Here is a 21,517-nt window from a genome sequence, read left to right as displayed (position 1 = left end):
ACGTGCAGGTATGCCTCCTTGAGATCTAGAGTTACCAGCCAACACTCCTTGCCCAGCATGGGAAGAAGTTGCTGTAGGGTCAGCATCTTGAATTTTGGGACAATGATGTAAGTATTTAGGGTAGACAGGTCTAGAATTGGTCTCCAACTTTTTTCCTTTCTTGGAACTAGGAATAGTCTGGAGTAGAACCCTTTCCTTGCTCTGCTGTTGGCACTTTTTCCACAGCTCTCATGTTTGCTAATTCCATTATCTGTTGTAGAGCCTCTGTTTTTTTGATTTGGAGGTAGGTTTGGCATTCCTCTTTTGACTGGTAAAGTGTGGAAGTGGAACCGGTAACCTTGATCTATGGTTCGTAAAATCCACTTGTCCTTTGTTATGTGGTGCCAGTTTTTGAAAATAAGGTTAGCTTTCGCCTAGAGGAGCTGCTATTTGTTCCCTGGTTGGCGGGTTTAGGTTTAGTCACTGTGGCTGTGTTGATGTAGAGGCAGGTGTTGATTCTGTGCCTCTGTTGTTACCTTGCCACTGTCGTCCTCTGTAGGCACCTCCTCTGGATTGGTTTCTGCCTCTGGAGCGTCTATTCCTGCCCCTTTGAGGTCTTGTGGAGTCAGGAAAGGACCAATTTTTGGCAGGCCAGTTCCTGCTAAACCTTGGGGGTTGAACCTGCAAGAATTCTTTAACTGTCTGGACTGATTTTGCCTTTTCTTCCATTTTCTTCATAACCTGCTGGGCAGGTGTACCAAACAAACTTGATTTATCCATAGGAGCATCAAGCAATTTAGATTTAACATGATCCGTAAAGCTTGCTCCTTTAGCCATGCATGCCTTCTAATTACTGTGCCAGTCATGGCTGATCTAAATGACCTCCAGTGCATCATAGCCACATTTTAAAGAATGGTTACTAACCTGCTGTATGTTATTTACCATTTCTAATACATAATTCTTATCAAGATTCATCAGTGGTTAGCTTTTTAGTTAACTGGTCAAGCATAAACTCTTGGTATTGTATCATGTGAAACTGACAATTTAAAGCTCTAGCTGAAAGAGTGGCTGAAGTGTAAACTTTTTTACCCCATCTGTCTATTGTCCTTGCTTCCCTTTCAGAAGGAACAGGGTTTTTAGCTATAGTCACGCTACTGCCTTGGGACCCTGGGATATAGTTTGAGGGGTCGAGAGCAGGAGGGCTGGGTGGTGATGAGTATCTGGCACCCTGTAAAATCTGTCTGGTTTGGCAGGGGCTGGGGGTAAGAATCTGGAGCTGAGCAGGCATCATTGAAAGCATCATGCACCAGAGAGAACAGGAGGGATAGGAAAGGGCCAGTGGAGTGGTAGGTGCAAAAAGGTCCTAAGTCTTTTCCTGGAGTCTGAAAAAATCCTGTTGCTGCCATTGGAACTGTTCTGCATGGCGTGCAAGGTTTCCCAAAGGAGAATTCTTCTGGAGGAAGCAGCTGGAATGGATTCTTCAGCATCAGAATCTTCAAAATTGGAGAAAGGAGCCTCTGGCTGGTCAGTTATGTCTGATTCATCAGCAGAATCATCAGAGGACACTGGCTCAGGGGCTCTGCCCTCATCTCTCTTTTCTGGGGGCTGAGAGGCCCTGTCTGGGTAGTTGAGAGATTGAGATCCTCTAATTAATGAAATTAAATCTTCTGCCAAGGTAAGCATTTGAGAACTGGCAGAGGGCCTGGTGGAAGGGTTTAACAGGCACTGTTTTAGTAGTCTTGGCTGCTTTAGCCCTGGCGAAGGCCTTAATGGACATGGCTGCTGGAGGCCTAGCAGCACCACGTGCTGGGAGTAGAGACATCCAAGGAAATGGTGTCTGATAAGTCAGTGGTAAGCACCGTAGTGGGTAAAATTTCTGAGGCCGATTCAAGAGTGTTAGCAGGGACCTCAGTTGTAGTGATAGTTTCAGGTGTAGTTTGCTCAGTTTTCTCGGTTTCGGCCGAAACCGGGACACTCGCGGGTTTGCTTAACCATGGTTTCGGCCGAAACCGCGGACCCTTGGTGCGTGATGTTTTTTTCATGCAGTCAGTCTTTCGCGCTTTTTGGCAGAATGCGGTCGGAGGTCGGCGGCATAATGTACAAAGTCAGAACCGAAAAACTGAACTTCTGCACTCTGACCGACGTCTAAGCGTTCGTCGGTTGAAAGAAGCACAGGACGAACAAGCTGCTCACGCCGTGGGCTGGGCCTAAACAGGGCAGGCAGTAAGAGTGGAAATCTTTATGAGGTATTTGTTTCCTGGTTAAACAATTATTAACTTTTTCTGACATCGGCTGAGGCAAGAAAGAGTCTAGCAGGGTACCCAGCTTTAGAAGTCTTGAAGTATTCGGTAGAAGTAATCTCTGGATCCGACCGACCGGCACTTGCTAACAGCTTCTGCTTGGGCGCCACGGCAAGAAAGACTGAAGAAAATGGCGTCGGCTGATGCTTATATACCAAGGCCAACAGAGATGACGCCGGGTGAAGTGCGACATCAGCGAAGCGGACCGGACTTTGGAATCCGGCCGACTGAAGGGCTGCCTGACGACAGGACAACCCAGTTGTTATGACTGCAGATGCATCCATGAAGGACATCCATTGTTCCTTGGTAATGGTGGCCCAAGTAGCTTGCAGGAAAGGAGAGTTTTCCTCTTAGGGGTAAGTGAAGGTGGGCAGAGGGGGGTGGAGGAAGTGAGTTCTTACCATAAGGGGGTGGCTTAGAACTCCCTGGTTTTCAAGTGGAGGTAGTCCACTACTTAGATCTCTGCATGCCCTGGAGCTGCTGTCTGGGGACTCTTTTTCATGGGGCCTAGGCTGGGCCGGTTTACTCGGAGCAGGAAAGGACCAGTGCTTGGAGAGACAATGCCTGCCAAACCTAGGGGGTTGGACCTGTAAGAAATCCTTAACTGTTTGCATTGATTTTGCTTTTTCTTCCATCTTTTTAAGACCTCTTCTGCCTTAGTGCCAAATAAGTTATCTTTGTGCAAGGGGGCATCCAACAATTTAGATTCGACATGGTCTGGCAGGGGTTGTTCCTTAAGCCATGCAATATCTTCTAATGATGGATCCAGTGACTACTGCCCTGCAAGAAGCTTCTAGGGCATCAAAACCACAGTGCAAAGTGTTTAGTTACTTGACTTGCAGAATGCATTAAGTCTTGTAAATCTAAAGACTTTTTTTTATTTAAGGAGTTCCAAGGTATGTTGCTGAAATTTCAGCACATGGAACTGACATTTTAGTGCCCTGAGAGCAAGAGTAGCTGAGGTATATACATTTTTACCCCCATCTGTCCAATGCTTGGAAATCCCTGTCTGAGGGGGTGGGATTCTTACAGCAGAGGTTGCTTTAATCCCTTTTGACCCTTGAGAAATTACCTCAGGGTCAGTTGTTGGATTTTTAGAAAGATATTTCTGAGAGTCAGGGACTCTATAGTACCTGTCTGGTTTTCTGGGAGCAGGAGGTAGGGCATCAGGAGTCAAGCAGGATTTAAAGAAATCATCATCCACAACATCCAGGACTGGGGGGATGGCCAAGGGTCTGTGTTGCAGAAACTCTAGGAATTCCCCCGAGTCTCTTTTTAGACTGAGGGTAGTCCTGACTCTCCTGATGGAAATGCTCTCAAAGTATGCAGGGTTTCCCCAAAGGAAAAATCCTCTGGGGGAGAGGCTGAAGGAATGGATTCCCTGCATCAGAATCTTTATAAGTGGAAAGGGGTTGCATGTCTCCTTAGTCAGATGCATCAGAGTCATCGGACTCTTGTTCAGACAAAACTACAGGGAACAGACCTCTTTTCTTTTCTGAGGGGATAGCTTGGCTTCTCCTGATCAGTATGATAAGGTCTTCCGCCATTTTAAGCATTTGACGCCTGAGAGTGGGTCATATGTTTCTTGGGTGTGGTTTGAACCCTGGGCCTAAGAAACTTGGTCGTTTTTGAAAAAAAACAGTAGTTGCAAAAGAAGATGTCGGTTTGTGTCGAGATTCGGTAGTGCGAAGGTCTTCCTTGGAAGCCGGTGCCTGCTCAGCGGCTCCGGACCCATCCAAGGTACTGACAACCGCAGGCTCCTTAGTCAAAGAAGTGTTCTGCAGCATACCAAAAGGGTCTCGGTAGCGGCCTGCGAATCAACTGAAGCAGGCATCAGGAGCTGTGAAAGCACCTGAGTACCGGATGACTGATGACTAGCTTTAATGGAAGCATCATTAGGTTTGGACCTGTGTGGTCTGTCTTTACTTTTTTTGGAAAACCCAGCTACAATAAGGGCATGACAATGGATAGTTCGGGTGTTGAACAAAGCACAGACGTGACAACGGGGGACATCATGGTCTGGGCCTAAACAAGTGATGCAGTAAGAGTGGAAGTCTCAGTGTGGTATTTGCTTTCCGCAGGCAAGACAATTAACTTTTTCTGACATCAGTTAGTGCAAGAAAAATGGATCCCCAAAGGAGTACTTAGCTTTAGAAGACTTCAACTTCAATTCGGAGACGAAAACTCAGGTAGTGGCCGACCGGCACTCATGCGAAGTGCTTCTTCTTCAATCTCCATGGCAAGAAAGACTGATGTAATGGCGTCAAGCTGCCTTACTTTATACTACTGGCGATCTGATGTCAGTCCTCAAGCGACAGCAACTGACGCAGAAATACTAAGTCTCTGCTATTCGGGGCAGCCGAGGGCTACCCTGGCAAGGATAACCCAAATGTGATGACTGCAACAGTGAAACATGAAAAAACATTGTGTGTGATGTACAACATCCTTATTAAAACCTAAGGCTTTGGTATACTGACCAGACGTTGGGCTACCCTTGTCAGGGAATCCCTAATTTAATGAATACTGCAATACTGATATGGAAAGACATCAGGGGAAAACCAGTAGCAAGATAAGCAGAAAGGCACTCAGTGTCCAGGTGCAAGGCAGCAGACGCACCAATCACGCAAATCTTGGGATGGTAATTTGCAGCCATGTATTTTTTTGAAGAGTTTCTCCTGATCCATAAAAAAATAGCACCAAATGACATGCCAACCAAACACCCACGACAACCTCATACCTAACCACCTTTCTGCCTAACTACTTACCAAACCTACAGAGTACAAACACACAAACAGTGAGATGGAACATTTTTCTCTTTTTCTGTTTAAGTAAACAAAAAAAAAATTAACCCCAACAACTACTGAGAAAAACCTGAGTAGAAGATGGGAAAAAGCGAGAAAAACAATCCTGTGACCAAACACGCAAGATACAGTAAATCCCACGACAGAGCTCACAATCGTGTCGCAGTCCCGAGGCAGCTAATGTGATTTGAGGTAGAAAAGGGAATGAGGTATTATAGGCAGAAGCGGTGGAGCTCCAGAGCTGAAGTAGTTTGAAAAGTCTGGTGTTGATCCCATTACCCACAGACTGAAGCAAGGTGGAAAAGACATCCGATTTGTAAACGTTGTGATGCTTTACAAGGAAAAATACTTTCCAACTTTCCTCAAATGCTGCAAAATACACAATTTTGTAAATACCTTAAACATAAAATAGAAGCTAAAATTCTTTAACAGTGTCACTTCGTTTTAATGATGGAAGTAAACATTTTTTCTTTGCAGTAGATGCATCCTTGAAGGACATCCTCAGATTTCAACAAATGCTCTACTCTGGGCATCTGAAAAGGTGGGAACACTTTTCTTGCTAGAATACTTTGAAATATCAATTTAACATTTCAGAAAGCAACTCTGCCTCAGATGACTCTCCAGCACATCTTATCAAGACTTGGTGCCATCATTCCTTTACAGTGCTACTTTCTGCTTTACCTGCACACAGTCTGTTGTATTAGGTATTGCCTTGTTAAGTACCACTACCTAATTAAATTAGTGAGTTCAGACTTACCAGTCACAAATCTATGGATAAATTACAGCAATGCAGTTTTTTTTTTGGTCATAGTACTGCTCATAGAATTCCATGCATACATCATATCTCCACATAGATCACGTATCTCACCTGTGAATAATCCCCTTACTATGTAAATATTCTAACGCTACTAAAATTTCAGCAGCATAAAATCTTGTGCACGTTTCATCAAATGAGCCTATTTTTCGAATGTACTTCAGCAATTCACCGTTTTTGGCATAACTGAGACCAAAATCTGAAAAAATTGTTAAGGTCATATAGGGCAAATTGCAAGGCATAGCAAACACATTAAAATCAGTCACTCAGTGCATTGAGATGAGCCATGAAATATGGTGAGAATTAAAGCCATTAACTCAAGTAAAATTAATAAAATTCAACAAAAAAAGAAGTTGTGTACTCACCATAACGTTCCATCTGAGTAGTTCTACTTCATTTGTCTTCAAACCTGTCCGAGCTGGCAACTTTACTAGCATCTGCTCTGAGCTCCAAGCTCCTCCCCTTACCCATAATACACCTCCACTACCTTCCAACTCCCAGACTGAGTTTGCTGAATCTTATACTGATAACCTGACCTGAAAAAATACTTGTGACCTATAACTGCAGCCCATAGGCTGTTCATATGCCAAGGTCGGGGGGGAAGGAGGGAGGGATGGTTGAAGACAAATGAAGTAGAACTACTCAGATGGAACGTTATGGTGAATATATAACTTCTTTATCTTAAGTAGTTTACTTCATTTGGTCTTCAACCTGTGGGACAGAGTCCCCAGCTACGAAACTCCTGGGTGGCGCTCATGGAATGATATTCCGGAGCACAGTGGAACCAAAGGATGCTCTCATTCTGGAAATCAAATCCAATTTGTAATGAGAAATAAATGTATGAGATAAGGACCAATTAGCTGCAGAACAAATATCATCCAAAGAAACTCTAGACCAAAAGGCCACAGACATAGCCATGGATCTAGTGGAATGACCTCTCACCTGACCCGGAGAAGACATGCCTCTGTCCTTACAGACTTGAAGGATGCATGAAGAAATCCATTTAGCAATAGTGACCTTGGAGATAGGTTTCCTCAAAAAGGGTTTATACAAGGATACAAACAATTGATCAGATTTACGGAAATGTTTTGTCCTATGTAAATAGAATCGTAACTATGAACATCCAAGCAGGTGCAGTTTGTATTCCATCTTGTTAGCAAAATTAGGAAAGAAAAAGTACAGTTGTGTACACTTACCATAAATGTAAATGTTCGAGTGCATTCACTGTTGCAGTCATCACATTTGGGTTATCTGCTTGCAGTAGCCCTCAGTCAGCCTGATTAACAAAGTCTTGGGTCCTGCATCGGTTGCTGTCCCTTCTTCCGTGACGTTGGGTTATCAGGGGTATAAAACATGCAGCCGACATCATTACCTCAGTTTTTCTTGCCCCAGATGTCAGGTGCCCCCCCTAATGGGAAGTAATTAAATCTATAAATATACAAGGTTATACCTCCAACAAAAAAGCAAATACACCAACAAGCTTTTGAGCATAGTAAAGGAGAGTAGAGGTATAGCCAAAAGAAGTCAGGAGGCTGGAGGGAGGGTAACCAGGACTGCAACAGTGAATACACTCGAACATCTACATTTATGGTAAGTGTACACAGCTGTACAATGCTCTTCATGTTTCACTATTGCATTCATCACATTTGGGTAGATTCCCAAAGCTAAGGATGGGAGGAGGAATTTAGATAGCATTAGGACCAGCTATAAGGCCCTGCAAAACTGCAGTGGCAAAACCAGCTCTGGGTTTAGAGAAAATTGGTAGATGATGCTTGGTGAAAGTATGTACAGAATTCCAGAAGCAGCTTCTAGGATGTCCCTGGTAGGGACGCCTCTAAGAAAGGCTGTAGAGGTAGATGCAACCCTGGTTGAGTGGGGTCTGATCCCCTGTGGGATAGGTTTTCCATGGTGCTTGTTGCAGAAATTAATAAAATGGCCTATCCATTTGAAAATGACTTGCTTTGAAATAGCCTCCCCCTCTGCACCTGCAGCAAATGCCACCAACAGTTGTTCAGATTTCCTTTGAAGTTTAGTCCTGTCCAAGTAGAATCTAAGTTGTCTGTGCACAACTAAGGAGTGCAGTATCCGTTCCCCTTTGTTCTGTGGATTAGGAAAGAAGGTAGGCAAATGAGGGTCACACTGGATACCACCTAGGGCATAAAGTAAGGACTGGTCCTGAGGGACACCCTGTCCACATGAAAGATGATGAAAAGCTTCACTGCCATGAGGGCCTGTAATTCAGATACCCTTCTTGCTAAAGTGATTGCTAAAAGGAAAGCAGTTTTCCAAGAAAGGAATATTAAGTATGCAGTAGCAGCTGGCTCGAAAGTAGGAAGAGTGAGTTTCACCAATACAAAGTTAAGGTCCCAGGATGGAGTTGGAGCTCTCCTGGGAGGCCATACATTTCTGGCCCCTCTGAGGAACTACTTGAGCAATGGATGAGAGAAGAGGGGAGGTTCTGTGTTATAATGAGCTGAAACGGCTAAGGCATGAATTTTGATGGAGGAGAAAGACAGGCCCTTGTGAAGCACCTCAGTTAAGTACTGTAAAATCTGAGGTAAATAGGGAACGGCTGTGCTCATCCCTTGAGATTGGTTCCAGGCACAGAATCTTTTCTATTTTTCAGCATAAGATTTACTACTACTAGGCCTCCTTGCCTCTAAAATGATATCAATCACTGGTTTACTGAGGGATGGTACAGGAGAGATTAGGTAATTAGCCAGGCTGCTAGGTTCAGTGTTTGAAGTTGAGGGTGTAAAATCTGGTTCTCCTGCTGAGAGAATAGGGTAGGAGTCTTGAGGCAGGTGCCATGGGGCCAACAGTGACAGACTGCGCAAGAGGGGGTACCAGTGTTGGCGTGGCCAGTCTGGTGCAACCAAAATCGTCCTTGGTTTGTCCTGTTTGATATTTAGTAGTACTTTGGATAGCAAAGGAGGAAAGGCATAAACTGATAGGTTTTTCCAGCTGAAGGACATACCATCCACTTTCCAAGCTTGTTTGTGGGGAGTCCTTGTGCAAAATTTGTCCAACTGAAAGTTCTGGGGGGAGGCAAACAGGTCTATATCTGGGCTCCCCCACTTGCTTGCCAACATGTTGAAAATCCTTGGTTCCAGTTTCCACTCGTGTGGGTCCATGAGGTTTCTGCTTAATTTGTCTGCCAGTGTATTTAGTTTTCCTGGCAGGAATTGAGCTTGTAGATGCACTTGGTAGCGCAGGGCTGTGTTCCACAATGCCACGGATAGTCTGCGGATGGGGTAAGAATGTGTACCCCCGCCTATGTACCACACAACAGTGGTGTTGTCCGTCTTTACCATTAATTGTTCTGGAAAAATGTGGTCATTGAAGGCTGTCAGAGCATTCTGTACAGCTAACATTTCTTTTTGACTGATATGCAGGTGCATTTGACTTGGGCTCCATTTGCTCTGAATGCAGTTTCCAGCCAGGTGAGCCCCCCATGCATAGTCTGATGCGTCTGTTAGGGTTTGGGCGGCAGGGGGTAGTGTGAATGGTAGTCTCTTGTTTTGGTGGCAGACCTCTGCCCACCACAGGAACTCTAGGCATAGGCAAGGTATGATAGGAATCATTGCTCCTAGATCCTGAGAATGTTGACACCATAGGCTTTTTAGATACCATTGTAGTTTCCTCATATGCAGTCTTGCATATGGAATTAGAAGAATGCAGGAAGCCATGAACCTCAAGGCTTGTAGTATTTGCCTTGCAGAAAGCAGGGGTTTTGTGGCCACTTGTTTGAAGAGGCTGTCAAATGAATTTGTTTCTCTGGCGTGAGGAAAGCCATCTGGGAAGTTGTATTCAAGCTTGCTCCCAGGAATACAATTTTTTTGACAGGGTACCAGGTGTGATTTCTTTTTGTTTATGGTGTACCCCAGACAAGTTAGTACCCTTTGTACAAAGGCCACATGATTCAACAGTATGTCCTGGCTTTCTGCCTGAATTAGACAATCATCCAGGTATGGCTATATTTGAATAATTCTTTGCCTGCAAAATGCAATGATCGGAACTAAGCACTTTGTGAATACCCTGGGCGCAGAAGATAAGCCAAAGGGCAGTGCAGAGAAAGTACAGTTGTGTACACTTGCCATAAATATAGATGCTTGAGTGTATTCACTGTTGCAGTCATTACATTTGGGTTATCTGCTTTGCAGTAGCCCTCAGTCGGCCTGATTAGCAAAGTCTTGGGTCCTGCGTCAGCTGCTGTCCCTTCTTCCATGACGTCTGGTCGTCGGGGGTAAAAAACATTCAGCTGACGCCATTACATCAGTTTTTCTTGCCCCAGATGTCAGGTGCCCCCCTAATGGGACGCAATTAAATCTATAAATACAAAGATATACCTCTAACAGAAAAGCAAATACACCAAAAAGCTTTTAGAGCATAGTAAGTGAGAGTAGATATAGCCAAAGGAAGAAAAGGGGGCTGGGAGGGAGGGTAAACAGGACTGCAACAGTGAAAACACTAGAACATCTACATTTAAGTGTACACAACTGTACTATGTTCTTAGTGTTTCACTGTTGCAGTCATTACATTTGGGTAGATTTGCAAAGCTATGGTTGGGAGGAGGGGTTTATACAGCATCAGGGCCAGCTATAAGGCCCTGCAAGACAGCAGTGGCAAAACCAGCTCTGGATTTGGAGAAAATTGGTAAATGATAATGCTTGGTGAAAGTATGTACAGAGCTCCAGGTAGCAGCTTCTAGAATATCCCTGGTAGGAACACCTCTGAGAAAAGCTGCAGGAGTAGATGCAGCCCTGGTGGAGTGAGATCTGTTCCCCTGGGGGATAGGTTTTACATGGTGCTTATAGCAGAAATGAATGCAATGACTTAACCATTTAGAATTTTTTTTTTTTTAAATAGCCTTCCTCTCTGCCCCAGCAGCAAATGCTACCAGCAATTGTTCAGATTTTCTTCGAGATTTAGTCCTGTCCAAGTTGAATCTAAGTTGTCTGTGCAAATCCAAGGAATGCAGAATCTGTTCCCCTTTGTTCTGTGGACTGGGAAAGAAGGTTGGCAAATGAATAGTCTGATTAAGAGCCACACTGGAAACCACCTTGGGCATGAAGGATGGATTGGTCCTCAGAGATACCCTGTCCGCATGAAAGATGATGAAAGGCTCCACTGCCATAAGGGCCTGTAATTCAGATATCCTTCTAGCTGAAGTGATTGCTAAAAGGAAGGCTGTTTTCCAAGAAAGAAATTTTAAGTCTGCAGTAACAGCTGGCTCGAAAGGAGATAGAGTGAGCTTTGCCAAAACAAAGTTAAGGTACCAGGCAGGGACAGGAGCTCTGCTGGGTGGTCTCAAGTTCTTTGCCCCCGAGATATTGCTTGAGCAGGGGATGAGAGAAGAGAGGTGGTTCTGTGTCATAGTGAGCTGAAATGGCTGAAGCGTGTATTTTAACAGAGGAAAAAGACAGGCCCTTGTGAAGCATCTCAGTTAAGTATTGCAAAATCTGAGGTAAATTGGGCGCTGCTGTGCACATCTCTAAAGATTGGTTCCAGGCACAGAATCTTTTCCATTTGTCAGCATAAGATTTTCTAGTACTAGGTCTTCTCGCCTCCAAGACTACATCCATCACAGGTTTGCTGAGGGATGATAAGGGTAGGTTTAAGTGATTAACCAGGCTGCAAGGTTCAATGTTGGCAGCCGAGGGGGTGCAGAATTTTGTTCTCCTGCTGAGACAGCAAGGAAGGGGTTGAGGCAGGTGCCAAGGAGATATTTGGGACACACTGCGCAGGAGTGGGTACCAGTGTTGGTGTGGCCAGTCTGGAGCAATAAAAATCATTCTTGGTTTGTCCTGTTTGACCTTTAGCAGAACTCTGGAAAGCAGAGGCAGACGGGGAAAGGCGTAGACTGATGGGTTTTTCCAGCTGAAGGATAGAGCATCCACTATCCATGCTTCTTTGTGGGGAGCCCTTGTGCAAAACTCATCCAACTGGTAGTTCTGGGGGGAGGCAAATAGATCTATGTCTGGGCTCCCCCATTTGCTTTTCAACATGTTGAAAATCCATGGTTCCAGTTTCCACTCATGTGGGTCCATGAGATTTCTACTTAGTCCGTCTGCCAGTGTATTCAATTTTCTTGGCAGGAATTGCGCTTGTAGGTGCACTTGGTAGCTCAAGGCTGTGTTCCACAATGCCATGGCTAGTCTGCATAGCTGTTAAGAATGTGTACCCCCCCTGTTTATGTACCACATAACCGTGGTGTTGTCCATCTTTACCATTAGTTGTCCTGGATGAATGTAGTCCTTGAAGGCCATCAGAGCATTCTGTACAGCTAACATTTCTTTTTGATTGATATGTAGGTGCATTTGATTTGGGTTCCATTTGCCCTGAATGCACTTCCCTGCCAGGTGAGCCCCCATGCATAGTCTGATGCGTCTGTAGTTAGGGTTTGGGCGGCAGGGGGTAGTGTGAATGGCAGTCTTGTTTTGGTGGCAGGCCTCTGCCCACCATAGGAATTCCAGGAGTAGGCAAGGTATGATAGGAATCATTGTTTCCAGGCTGCGACAATGTTGACTCCATAGACTTTTTAAGTACTAATGTAGTTTCCTCATATGCAATCTTGCATATGGAATTAGAAGAATGCAGGAGGCCATGAACCCCAAGACTTGCAGTATTTGTCTTGCAGATAGCAGGATTTTTGTGGCCACTTGTTTGGTTTGAAGTTATCAAATTAATTTGCTTCTCTGGCATGAGGAATAACCATCTGGGCAGTTGTATTTAACCTTGCACCCAGGAATGTAATCTGTTGAAAGGGTACCAGTTGTTAGTTCTTTTCGTTTATGGTGTACCCCAGACAAGTTAGAACATTGTTTTACAAACGCCAGATGATTTAGAAGTATGCCCTGGTTTTCTGCTGTCCAGGTATGGATACATTTGAATATTTCTTTGCCTGCAAAATGCAATAACTGGAGCCAGGCACTTTGTGAATACCCTGGGCACAGTAGACAAGCCAAAGGGCAGTGCAGAGAACTAATAATGCAAGTAGCCTGCTTTGAAGCGTAGGTATCTTCAAGATTCCCTGACTGGTATGTGCAGGTATACTTCTTTTAAACCTAGAGTTGCCAACCAGGCATCTTTGCCTAGCATACAAAGTAACTGGTGAAGAGTCAGCATCTTGAATTTTGGAATGTTCAGAAAGGTGTTTAGAGTACACAGGTCCAGAATTGGACACCATGATTCGTCTTTTCTGGGTACCAGAAAGAGCCTGGAATAGAAACCTTGTCCCTTTTCCTCTTCTGGTAATGGTTGAATAGCCCCTATGTTTAAGGGGGAAAGTACTTGTTTTTGAGCCTCTGCCCACTGATTTGGGGGCAGGTTAGGCCACCAGTTTGGTGTTGGCAACGTGTGGAAATGAAATCTGTATCCCTGGGACACTATATTTAAAACCCATTTGTCCTGGTTTATGAGTTCCCAGGTCTTTGCATGAAGAGCAATCTTTCCCCCCAAAGGGGCGGGTAAGAGGTAAGTGCTTGGTAATTTTAAAAGGAAGTCATTGAGAGTGTTTACCATAGGGGGTGTCTTGTTATTTCCAGATTTAGAAGTGGAGGCCCCCCACTGCTTAGTTCTGAGAGTCCCCTGGGGAGTGCTTTTGGTGTGTCTGGGTTTGGCTTGAGAGGATCTGGCAGGAGATGGAAAAGACCAATTCTCAGTAGGCCAGTGCCTACTAAATCTTGGAGGTTGCACACTTGAAATCTTTAACAGTTTGCATAGATTTAGCTTCATCTTCCATCTTTTTTAGAACTTCTTCAGCCTTATTGCCAAACAGACTGTCCTGATTTAAAGGAGCATCCAACAATTTCGCTTTAACATGATCAGGCAAAGATTGCTCCTTAAACCAAGCATGCCTTCTAAGCACAGACCCAGTAACAGCAGCCCTGCAGGAGGCCTCTAAAGAATCAAAACCACATTGCAAACTATGTTTTCCAACTTGTTCAGCAGAATGCAATACATCCTGTAAATCTTTATTTTCCACACAGTCAGGAATCAACATCATTTTCTGTTTAAGCAGTCCAATAATATGCTTTTGATATTTTAACATATGAACTTGGCAGATTAAAGCCCTGACTGCCAAGGTTGCAAGTATAAACCTTCTTGCCCCATCTATCCAGTGCCCTGGAGTCTATCAGAAGGGGTAGGATTTTTAGCAGTAGAAGCCTTAATGCCCTTGGGCCCCTGAGAAATGGTTTCTGGATCTGCAACAGGATTTTTGAAAAGGAACTTGTGAGACTCAGGAACCCTGTAGTGTCTTGTCAGGTTTACTATGAGCCGGAAGCAGGGAATCAGGTGCCACACTGGATTCTGAAAACACATCAACAATGTCTAGTATAGGAGGTATAACACACCAAGGGCCTATGCTGAGGTAGGAGGAGATCCCTAAGCCTCTTTTTTGAATCAGAAAATTCCCAACTTTCCCAGTGTAAATGCTCCCTTAAGGTATGCAAAGTTTCCCCAAAAGAAAAATCCTCAGGAGGGGAAGCAGAGGGAATGGAATCCTCTGCATCAGAATCCTCATAAGTACGTATGGACAAATCCAGGTCATTAGAAGAAACAGAAAGCTGATCAGAAGATTCATAATCAAGCTCAGCCCTAGGCCTCTTAGAGTGGGGGGGTTGACTACCCCTGAACAGAGTAATTTGATCTTCAGCCATTTTGATCATTTGTTTTTTTTTTAGGTATAGTGGCCTGAACATGTGGCCTGGGAGTCTGTTTTTTATACATAGATCGAGATTTAGGCCTTAGTAATGAAGGTGGTCTCGATTTAATATGCAAGTCTGTAGGCCTGAATATATCCTCAGAAGCCGGTGCGCCTGCACAGTGGCTCCAGACCCATCCAAGGTGGAGACATCCGCGGGTTCCATACGTGAAGCCTCTCGCAGCATACCGGACTCCGAATGGGTCTCAGTAGAGGACTGCAAATCAGAAGTAGCAGGTATCAGGGGCTGCGAAAGCACCTCACTGAGTACCAGCGAACTGGCGACTGGCTTAGGAAAAGCGTCATCGGCAGTTTTGGACCTAGTCAGCCTGTCTCTGTCTTTATCTTTGCATTTTTTCGGAATCCCGGTAGTCGGACTGCTAACAGACGACATTTCTGGATAATTAAACCGAGAACTGAAATATTTAAAGGCAAAAATGTACCGACGACGGATAGTGGGCTGATTAAATAAAGCACAAAACCAACAGCAAGGTACATCGAGGTCAGGGCCTAGGAAAGGAATACAGTACGAATGAAAATCTTTGTGAGATATTTGCTTTCCACAAGTAATGCAATTATTAACTTTTACTTACATCTGTAAGGAGCAAGAAAAAGTTTCCCCAACGGGATACTTAGCTTTAAGTTGAAGACTTTGGTTCTGAAACTCAAAAACAAAAATTTCAGGAGTCGGCCGATCGGCACTTGCGAACTGCTTCTGCTTCGGGCACCGCACGGCAAGAAAGACTGATGTAATGGCATCAGATGCATGTTTTATATCCCAGACGTCAAGGAAAAAGGGACAGCAGCTGACGCAAGACCCAAGACTTTGTTAATCAGGCCAACTAAAGGCAACCTGCCAGCAGATTACCCAAATGTAATGACTGCAACAGTGAAACACGAACAATATCACATCCACTATATGAGGGACGACTGACAGACTTGACAGAGTTGCATTGGATACGACAATGGAAGTTCCAACAGGGACCATTATACAGCTAGTGTTGTCCACTGTAGAATTCTCATATGTAACCAGGCACACGGAGAAGCGTTACGGTTGCTGCCATTGAACCTAAAGCCCTCAGCACTGATTCCGCTGTTGGAAGATGTGAATGGCAGATTAGAGAGACATGCATCCTCAGGTTCTGTACTCTCTCCGAGGTCAAGATGATTTTGCACTGTAAAGTATCTATCCTTGCACCAATGTAGTCTATCACCTGTACAGGATCTAGGAGTGATTTGGATGCACTGATTGTGATTCCCCAAACGCAGGGCCAGGATCAAGAAATAATCCCTGGTTTGGGAGAGTAGACACCCGATGGGAGCAGTGAGGAGCCAATCGTCCAGGTACGGATAGACCTGAATCCTCAGGTGAGCAGCTACCACTGCCACCATTTGGGTGAACACCCTGGGGGCTGTGGTGAGACCAAAGGGTAGGGCTCGAAAATGGTAATGATCGACTCCAAGCTGGAAGTGGAGGAACCTCCTGGAGCTTCTGTGCATTTTTATGTGATAGTAAGCATCCTTGAGGTTTAACGAGCACATCCAGTCGCTCTCTTGCAGGTAAGGCATGATGGACAGTAGTGTGACCATCCAGAACTTCTCTTTGGCAACTGACAGGTTCAGGGCAGATAGGTCCAGAATGGTCCTCGAGTCCCCAGTCTTCTTTGGCTCCACAAAGAACCTGGAGTAGAAGCCCGATCCAGACTGGTCTTGGGGGACGGTTTTGATGGCTCATTTTTCTAGTAGTTTGGAAATTTCCTGTGCTGCTGCCATGTCCGGGAGGCGTTTGGGAGATTTTGGGGGGACCCACAAAGGGGATAGAGTATCCTCTGGATATGATCTAAAGCATTCAGCGGTCTAAAGTTCTGGACTCCCATGCCACCAGGTGCAAGGACAAACATCCCCAGACTACCTCCAGAGTAGAGCAACCGGGCCACCCCTCAGGGTTGTTGTCCGGGTCTGTCCGAGAAAGGTTCTCGAGACCCAAAATTCTTCGGACCCCCCCCCTCTGCCAATGGGCCAACATCCATTCTATCTCCCTCTGCGTCTGGGGGAAGAAGAGCCCTGAGTGTCCCGGGAATACTGTGACTTCCGGAAGCACATCTTCTTTTGCCCTCTATGGTTCCAGGAAAAAGACCTCTGAAGGCTCGAGAAGTGGATCCCGATGGCAGATTGTGTCTTCCCGTCCTCACTCTGGTCTATCGTCCCTGACGGTCTTACCAAAGAGAGTAGAGCAGTCATAAGGGGCATTTGCAAAGCACACCTTGAAAGGTTCCAAAAACTGACAATCTGAGCTAGGCGTTGCGCCTCATGGACACACCGGACCCAGCCCCCCTGGGTGCTCCAGCAGCATGTGAAAGGAGTTGCATGGACGTGTTGGAGACTGCTTTCAAAGTGGCCACCCTCACGGAGAACTAATCCCTGTCCTCCTGTGACATGGACTTAGGGGGAGACTCTGCCAGCTCCTTTACCAGGTCGCGTTGGAGTCCCGTGCCATGGGCCAGGTAGTTCAGTGCTCTAATAGAAAAGGTAGCTGAAGCATAAACCTGCTTCCTTACGCGGTCCATCATCCACGACTCTCGGTCAAGAAGGATGAACAGAGGAACTCTCCTGGGCTAGTTCCTTCTTTGTGGCTGCTACTACCACCACAGCGTCTACTGGGGAGCCCTTGTTCCATGCTGGCCTATCCGAAGGATGACTCAATTTTGCCAGGCCTTTCTGGAATTGGTTCCATGGTGTCTGGTGCCTTCCATGCCCACGAGGTGACCAGGTCCACCAAGGGATCCGCGGGAGGGTACACCCAGGAAGTAGATGGGCCCATGCCGAAAGCCTCCAGGAACACGAACTTGTCAGAAGAAGGTTTGGAGGCAGACCAACCTCCCCGTTGGCAAAGGATTTCCATGATGTCTCCAAAGGAGACATCATCGAGAGGTGACCTAGGGGAACCTTACCCGTCATCCAAGTCTGTATCCTCCGTGAGGGACATGGCGGGGGGGGTCCAAGTGCCTCCTCTTGCATGTATGCTTGTGAGGCACCTCTCCGGTGGGGCTCTCCAGGGAGAACTCGCAAGCCACTTGTTCCTCAGGGGAAACCGCCTGGGGCTCCTTGAGCACGGGATATCCGTCTGGTAAAATGATGGGAATCGTAAAAAGCGCCGAGGGGGTCTGGGCGGTGTCCGAGAGGACAGTCAGGGATCTTGATCCAGTGGAGAGAAAGTACAGTTTTGTACCTACCATAAATGTAGATGTTCGAGGATCCACATTGCTGCAGTCCTTACTATTGGGTAGTCCGCTGTCCAGTCTTGCCCCAGATGTCAGAAGACCCTAAAACAAGGCCCAAAATACCTGCACCAAAAATATGTACAATATATAAAGAAATATATACAAAAATATCAACATATAACCTCACCTACACAACCACCCCTAAACACAGAGAACATCTACATTTATGGTAGGTACAAAACTGTACTATGTTCTCCACATTGCTGCAGTCAGAATCCCAAAGCAGAGGTAAGGGAGGCTGGCAAATCATAAAGAAGCAGGAGCTGACAACATGCCTTGCAAAATAGCTGTGGCAAAACCAGCCCTAGACTTAGAGTAGAGAGGAAGGTGATAATGCTTAGAGAAAGTATGCACTGAACTCCATGTAGCTGCCTCCAAAATATCCTTCGTTGCCACCTTAGAAATGAGTGGAATGAGGCCTAATCCCAGCTGGAATCTCCTTGCCATGATGGGAATAACAAAATGAAATGCAAAACCCAATCCACTTAGAAATAGTTTGCTTAGACACAGGCTTGCCCTGAGAACTCAAAGCAAAAGAAACAAACAACTGCTGAGACTGCCTGAAGTCCTTAGTCCTGCTTAAATAAACTGCCTATGTACATCTAAAGTGTGCAAAATCTTATTTTGGGGATCTGCATAGAAAGTGGGCAAATGAATAGTTTGGTTTAAAGCCACACTAGAAACCACCTTAGGCATAAAGGAAGGATTGATACCCTATCCTTATGGAAAATCAGAAAGGGCTCTACTGCCATAAGGGCCTGCAACTCAGAAACCCTTCTTGCAGAAGTAATAGCCAACAAAAAGGCAGTCTTCCATGACAAATATTTCAAATCAGCAGTGGTTGTAGAGTAAGTTTTTCCAACACAAAATTGAGATCCCAAGCAGGAGTAGGAGCTCTTATATTCTTTGCCCTCTGAGAAACTGCTTGAACAAAGGATGAAAACAATGGTGGGTCACAATCATAGTGAGCTGAAATTGCTGCAGCATGAATCTTAATGGAAGAGAAGGACAAACCTTTGTCCAATAACTCAGTAAGATATTGAAGAGCCACACTCAAATTAGGCTCAGAAATATCCAAATACACTTTCCTTGTACTAGGTCTTCTAGCTTCCATAATCACATTTAAAACTTGTTGAGGAAGTTGAGACCGGCTGTCTCTCAAAACAGAATATGCCATGCTGTTAGATGAAGGACATTGAGCAGGTGGCCTTCTCTCTGAGACAACAGGTGCGGAATCAAGGGTAAAGGCCATGGAGGCTTCTTTACTAGACTCCTCAGTAATGGGTAGCAGGATGTATGTTATAGGTCATGAGCTATTAAAATCATCCTTGGCTTGTCTTGTCTGACCTTTAGAAGCACCTTTGGAAGAAGGCATCCACTTTCCAAGCTGTGTGATGTAACCTCTTTGTGCAAAACTTTGGCAGCTGGTGGTTTAGTGGAGAAGCGAACAGATCTATGTCTGGAGTTCCCCAGGACACTGTCAACCTTTGAAATACATGAATTGTTTGTTGATGTACCACATGACAGTTGTGTTGTCTGTTAGAATCAACACCTGCCCCCTGAAGAAGTACTCCTTGAAAGCCATTAATGCAAACTGGACTGCTAACATCTCCTTCATGTTGATATGTATGATGAGCTCCCAAGCAATGTCCGAGGCATCTGTCCTGGCAGTGCTGTCGTCCATATTTTTGATACCACCATGTAGCTTCCTCATCATGCAGTTTGGCATTGGAAGCACCAGAATACAAGATGACTGATGAGATAGTTTGATGAAAATATGAAGTCTTTTGTTTGTTTGGGTTAAAAGGCCATCTGGGCTGCTGCTGTATTCAGTCACACCCAGAAGCACATGTCTTGAGAGGGTACTAGACTGGACTTTATTTCGCTCAGAGATAATGAGAATTTCCATGAAGAAACGCATGAATTTCTTCCTGCAACTTAGCCTTATAGGCACACATACAGAGAAGCCTTCCTTGAGACTAAACCTGAGATCCAAGTGATTTTCATCCAGCAGAGGTAAAAGTTGTGAGGTAAAAAACATCTTGAACTTCAACATGTGAAACTTTGGAATGTCAGAGATAAATCCAAAATTGGTCTCCGAATGATATGCCATCCCATCTGTCTAATTAAAATTAAATCCCACTTTGAAAAAAAAGAGACAGTCTTCCTCCCAAAGGAGCTGCCAGGCGAGAATCTTCTGGCAGCTGAAAAGGCATTGGGTCTGTTTGTCATAAGCATCCACTGTCCACCCCTCAGCAGGCTAATTTCTACTAAACTTGCACCAGCAAAACCTGCAAAATCTTTAACAGTTTGCATAGACTGTCCTCCATTTTTCTTTTAAAACTGCAGAACTAGCAGCAGCCACCCTCGAAGTGTACAGAGCCCATCAAAATCAAAACCACATGCTTACCTACTTGTTCAGCATCAGACACTAAAAAATCCAACTCTTACTCTTTACAATACCTTCCGCAAAGCATCCACCACCTTAGATCAATTGTGAAAGGAGATAATTTTGATATTTTAGCATGTGCCTGAGAAGGCACATCCTGTAACAGTAAAGTCTCTGCCTGAGACTCAACCTCCTCTTAATAGTGCGTTTGTTAAACCTAGCACAAGGCGTATGGTAATCCTATGATGAGGTATGTTTCCCCACAGAAATACAGTTATTCACTTTTCTGACAAGAACATCCCTTTCTACCATGGTGAGCGCCGAAAGAGAGCAAACCTCCTGTAGAACAAATAAGGAGGCCGGTTTCCCCGGGTCCAACAAAAGAATCGGAGCCGGGCCCGAAGTAGATGGAGCTCTGAGGGAAGGAACTTGGCCCGGCAAAGGCAGAGTCGATGAAAAAAGTTCCACTGCTCAGATCCGACACCCAAGCTCCGGCTCAGAGTGGCTCGGATCCAACACACTCCAGGCAGCTGTTGACGTTGAGAAAGAAGGTACCGTTCTCGGATCAGAGTACTCTGAACCCGGTGGACAAATCGGAGAAGGAGAAATTGGTTGGAAAAAAGGAAGTGAGCTCCCCCATCCTGAGGGAGAGGGGCATGGCAAGATGCCCATCTGGATCAGAGTACAAATGAACCTCATCATTTTATCCATGTCGACTTCAGATAAAGACCGGGTGGACCTCGACAAGGCAACAGATTCCGACTTTGTGGGTCGGGTCACCTAGGCTCTAGAAGTACAGCATGTCTCCTCCGGCTCCGGGGAAAACCTCAGAGATCAGAGCTGAGGGGAGTCAGGGATCCCTGGAGTCTTATCCAGTGAAGGGAGGTCCGCAAACCTCTTGCATTTCTCAGTCCTTGGTCTTAGCTCTCTCTACTTCTCCCTGCCCCTTTTCCGCTCCGCTTCCGCAGGCTTTGACATGGGAGGTTGAATCCCAGCATGGAAGGGAGGAAAAGCATGGGCAAGAGGAGGAGGCAGCATCCACAGCAGCCACTGTGACTGAAGCCGAAGATGAGGCAACCACCTTAGAAGAGGGAAGAAGGTCTTGAAGAGCCAAATTTGCCTTCCTGTCCTTAATAGCATGTGGGTTAAAACCTGCGCATACAGTGCAGTCTGTACTAAGGTGGGCCACACCCAAGCACATTACACAGAGTGTGGCCATCCGCAGGGGACAACTTATGGCCACACT

The 21,517-nt window shown here is 45.4% G+C and overlaps 1 protein-coding gene across 1 annotated transcript in view; it reads right to left on the bottom strand.

The window, feature by feature from the left end:
• Positions 1-21,517, bottom strand: part of PDPK1 (3-phosphoinositide dependent protein kinase 1) — a 1,584,105-nt gene that overhangs the window by 994,070 nt on the left and 568,518 nt on the right. The window contains exon 7 of the mRNA XM_044088924.1: positions 5,949-6,093. Within this exon, the coding sequence (XP_043944859.1) occupies positions 5,949-6,093 (145 nt within the window). The remainder of the gene's footprint in view (positions 1-5,948; positions 6,094-21,517) is intronic.

Source organism: Protopterus annectens, chromosome 12.part0 (genome assembly GCF_019279795.1).
Source record: "Protopterus annectens isolate FY-2018-M chromosome 12.part0, PAN1.0, whole genome shotgun sequence".
Taxonomy (NCBI): Eukaryota; Metazoa; Chordata; order Ceratodontiformes; family Protopteridae; genus Protopterus; species Protopterus annectens.
This window is presented reverse-complemented; position numbering and strand designations above follow the sequence as displayed.